The following is a 4916-nucleotide window of genomic DNA, read 5'->3' as shown; positions in this document are numbered from 1 at the left end:
GATAGACAAGTTAACCTGGCTCTAGGACATAGAACCAAACTAAAGGATATTTGGACACACAAAATAGATAGGACATGTGTGTGTGTGTGTGTGCGTGTGTGTGTGTTGTGTGTGTGTGCTTGTGTAGAGAGAGAGAGAACATGAACTTGGTAGAGGATAATTGGGGATTATAGAGAGATGAAGGATTCTGAATATGATCAATACATCAAAATATTAAAATACAGTGTTATGAAATTCTCAAAATTCTATGAAATAGAAAAAGAAAGCATTTGACCTGATTATATAAAAATGAAATACGTTTTTCCCAATCAGATAATTAAAAATGTTTACTAGTTTCAGGGTTGATTTTGTCTTTCAGTTGTACCTTCAGGATAAAACTTTTAAAAAACATAAACAAACTGCACAATTGCCACAAGCTGATGAAGTAAATGACATCACCAGACCATAAGGGAGGATTAGCCAACGCTGGGATTTCTCAAAATGCTTGTTTATAAGCTTTGGAACTTTCAGATCACTTAATGAGTTATGGGACCAGTAAAAACAAAATGCTTGACACTATGGGGTTTTTATGAGGTTAACAGCAAGATCTTGCCATAAAAAATTTCATTAAAAAATGAGAATAAGATATTAGTTATACAGTATTCTAATTATGAAAACTTGTAAATATATGTGTGTAAGTTATTTTGGGCCCAAACGAAAATGGTTTAGATAGGTTGTAATTCTGTTAAAATGTTAACCAAAGTTTAGAATCACTTTTAGTAGCTTCCTCGTAATTTGTTATATTTCTTTTTTGTTTCTTTGAGATACCCTCTGAGACAGGGTGTTTCTGTAGCCTCAGCTGGCCTGGAACTAGCAGTGTAGACCAAGCTAGCCTATATCTTACAGAGATCCCCCTGCTTCTGCCTCCTGAGTGCTGGATTAAAATGATGTGCCATCATGCTGGGTATGTATTTCATAACTTTCAAAGAACAGTATTTGCTCCTCTGGAATAATACCTTCCTATTTTAAGTGTACCTTACAATGTCATTGATAAACAGACATATCTCTAAATTTCTTCTCTTCCATATTTGTTAAAAATGACTGTATCTGACCACTCTACTGTGAGATAGTATTTTCATAAACTTATTTATTGTGTCAAATTAATGTGTCTTTGTGTGTGTGTGTATGCATGCATGTGTGCATATGTGTTTGTCTGTTTATGTGTGATCAAAAAGAAACACTTTTGGCGGTCATCCTGTTTACATTGGGGCTCTTGGGAAAAGAAAAACCTTTGCCCAATTAGTCCTTGATCTTTGGTCCCTGAAAGCATGCCAAAGTCTTCCTTTGAAATTGGCCCCTGAGGTTGACCACATATGGGATGATGCTAATCGCCCTTTCAATAGGTACCTTGGACTTATTAGGCAGAGAAGGAAGGCCTGCACTGTCCTGCTTATATTCACAGTAGCTCCTGGGAGTCATTTGGGCCATAGCTACCTGTGAAACTTTGTACTTGGACAAGATCTGAATCAAACTTTAGGCTGGTTTGCATAACCTAAAAGAAATGAATGCATGTTTTGGGAAGACTCTCAAGGAAAATAAATACTACTGTACAGACAGATTCAGAACCTTTTATCAACTTCATATTTCATTTGTGAGATTAATTGGAAGTTGTCAAATTTTAAGGCATATGAGATTTAAAGACAATTTGTGACTGCTGGTTCCCATCACTTTGGCTCATGGTGAGTATTCTTAAAATTAGAAGATTGTAAAATATTTTTATTTATTATTTTTATTTTAGTGTATGAGTGTATTGCGTACATGTGTGTAAGTGCACCTGTATCATGCAGTGTCTAGAGAAGTCAGATGAAGGCATTTGATTCCCCTGAAATTGGAGCTACAGTTTTTAGCCATCATGTCATGCTGGGAATTTAACCCAGGTCCTCTGAAAGAGTATCCAGTGCTCTTAACTGCTGGGCCATCTCTCTAGTCTGAATTTTAAAGGTTTGAAAAAAAATAAGAAAAATTTATAACACAACATATACACTAAAATATTATATAAACCAATAATTTGGATCTTTTAGAAGAAATGTTAAGATTTCTGACAACAGAAATGTTGAGTTGATGGAATAAGATTTTATGAACAAAATGTAGTTTTAGAAGAAATTTGGCTTTTAATTGCCAGAACAGTCATGCAGCCTATTTTCACCGAGAGTTATATGTCTTAAGGTAGCCTACTAGAATCCTGTAAAATTTATTGGTGACTAGAATTAATTGATACTGCAAGACAATGAAGGGAAAATGATATATTAAGTGATTTTTCTAGTTTTCTTCATTACATGGTCAGTGTTTGGTTTAAGTTTTTGGAACTAATCACAAAGAGACACACAAATTCAAGAGCATACTCTTGGGTGTTAAACTACCTTGGCAAATCATACAGTCAACACACGTTTGAACTGAATTTTCATAGTTGATTTTTCTGCACCCTTTTTTTCATCTGAAAGAATTGGTTAATTCCAGTTTCGCTGAACATATGAAGTTTTCTTTTACTGTATCGAAATTAATTGCCAAACTTCTTTTTATTTTAGGAGATTATTTTATATAGTTAAATATTATAAAATAATAACTTTGAAGCAATAGAAATTAATTCCAAAAATACGAAAGCATGGCATATAGATAAAATTGTTTGGGGAATTATTCACATTGACCAATTTTTTTAAAATTTCTTAACAGCAGCTCACTGTGAATATGTGGAATTGCAGAAATGAATCTGACTTCATCCTTATAGGACTGACAGATTCCACGGAGGTCCAGCTGGCCCTCTCTGTTCTTTTTCTCCTGATATACCTGGTTACTGTGCTCGGGAACACAGGGATGATTCTCATCATTCATCTAGATGTCCAGCTTCATACCCCGATGTATTTCTTTCTCACCCACCTGTCATTCCTTGACCTCAGTTACTCAACTGTCATCACACCTAAAACCTTAGAGAATCTGCTGACATCCAAGAAGAACATCTCCTTCAGTGGCTGCTTCACACAGATGTACTTTTTTGTTCTCTTGGCAGCTACTGAATGTTTCCTTCTCTCTTCAATGGCCTATGACCGCTACATAGCTATCTGCAACCCTCTACACTATTCAGTTATTATGTCCACACAATTCTGCAGTTTTCTCCTTACTGGATCCTACATTTTTGGAGCTATGGATTCCTCGGTCAATATATTATGCATGAGCACACTGAATTTTTGTAACTCCACTGTAATCCATGAATTTTTCTGTGACACATCCCCAGTGATAGCCTTGTCCTGCAGTGATACACACGACATTGAATTCATTATATTCATGTTTGCTGGTTCCACCTTACTGCTATCCCTTACAACAATATCTGTGTCCTATGCATCCATTCTCTCTACCATTTTGAAAATCAAGTCCACTTCGGGAAAGCGAAAAGCCTTCTCCACTTGTGCCTCTCATCTCCTGGGAGTCACTGTCTTTTATGGCACCGTGATCTTTACTCATTTAAAACCAAACAAGTCCTTCTCCTTGGGAAAGGATCAAGTGGCTTCTGTGTTCTACACCATTGTGATCCCCATGCTGAACCCACTAATTTATAGTCTCAGAAATAAAGAAGTGAAAAGAGCTCTCAGTAGAGTGATGCAGAAGACAGAGAGCTCCAAGCACTGGGGCAAACAGTGGTGCTGAGCAGTCACCTTTTCCTTCATTGGTATTATTACCTTGGCTTTTCTGTTTAAAAATAAGTGAAAGCATTGATTTCCATATTTTGTGGTATTTCCCTTATAGAAACTTTCTTAGACATTTCCAGGAATATGGTTTTAAAATTCTGTTTCACATTTAGAAATAATTAAACATTTGTTAGATCCACACTCAAATTATCTATTGGTAAGTACAACTAGTGTTCAAAGTAAGAGAACATATTTGTAATTCATAAACCTAGATCATATGGTATTACATACATACTGAAGTTTTTGATTATTAACAGTAAGATAATTTTCAAAAAAATTACAAAATTTCAGAATGCATTCCATGTGAAGAATGAAGTAGCTTGTTAACTCCATCATCCATAAAAAATCACTGGAAATATAAACCTCAGTTTCTTCAGCTTCAGAACTTTAATTATTCCAGGAAAAAGTATTTTAGAAGGATTTATAAAATGTGTTGAAGAAAATAATTATACTTGTTACTCATTGTCGGTGTAAGACTTAAATTCCTCCCATATTTTTAGCTAATTTCAATGAATATTTATGGGTATTTTGCAAACTATTTTAATTTAAACTGGAAACATGCAATCACCTGATAAGGAATAAAATCAACATTCCACAAATTTTGACTTAAATTATTAAAATAAGGTTAGGTTATAGGAAAATGCTGCATGCTAATATTGGTGACAATTTGGAAGAGACACACTTTAACAGTTGTAGACAACTGTGCCATATTCTCAGTCAATGATTGTCAATGTATGTCTGTATGTGACATATAGAAACAAAATCCTGTAATTTCCTTTATATTCTTTTGCAGCTTTCTGCATCGTTTTGAAAATCTAATATGCGATAATCTCCTTCCCACTGCAAACTGTGAGGTGACTGTGTTCTCAGTACATTCAAGGCCCATATTTCATCCTGTATTCCTTTAACCATGATATATTATAAAATTTTCAAGTCAAAAATCTACGTGCTTATATCCTTGTTCGTGTGTAATTAACAACTTTTGAAAACCATGCCAGGGATATATCATGTAATTTTGATCCCTATACTTACTCATTGTCTTTTCTCTGATTAGTTTTGTTTTGTAAAGTCATTTGGAAACAGATTCTTGAGCTAGGGAGAAGGAGTGTGAAATGTGATTTTCTGAGTAAGACTCAACCATTGGAATCATGAACTCAGAGTAATGGTGAATGTCTGTGCTAGATCTCCCTGTGCATG

General features: G+C 34.8%; 1 protein-coding gene across 1 annotated transcript; it reads left to right on the top strand.

The window, feature by feature from the left end:
* The first annotated feature begins 1076 nt into the window (after positions 1-1076).
* Positions 1077-3678, top strand: LOC103745060 (olfactory receptor 8H1-like). The gene is made up of 2 exons (XM_008846951.2): positions 1077-1100; positions 2710-3678. Exons 1-2 carry the CDS (start codon positions 1077-1079, stop codon positions 3676-3678), a joined length of 993 nt encoding a protein of 330 aa, XP_008845173.2.
* Positions 3679-4916: the final 1238 nt, after the last annotated feature.

This window comes from Nannospalax galili, unplaced genomic scaffold (genome assembly GCF_000622305.1).
Source record: "Nannospalax galili isolate Female #2095 unplaced genomic scaffold, S.galili_v1.0 scaffold583, whole genome shotgun sequence".
Classification (NCBI taxonomy): Eukaryota; Metazoa; Chordata; class Mammalia; order Rodentia; family Spalacidae; genus Nannospalax; species Nannospalax galili.
Note: the sequence above shows the minus strand (reverse complement) of the source record. Positions and strands in the feature narration are given on the sequence as shown.

Excerpts from the sequence above, each read along its gene's own strand:
- LOC103745060 (XM_008846951.2), top strand. The coding sequence starts at position 1,077 with ATGACTGTATCTGACCACTCTACT. Across the intron at positions 1,101-2,709 it reads CTGTATCTGACCACTCTACT|CAGCTCACTGTGAATATGTG; the intron begins GTGAGATAGTAT and ends ATTTCTTAACAG.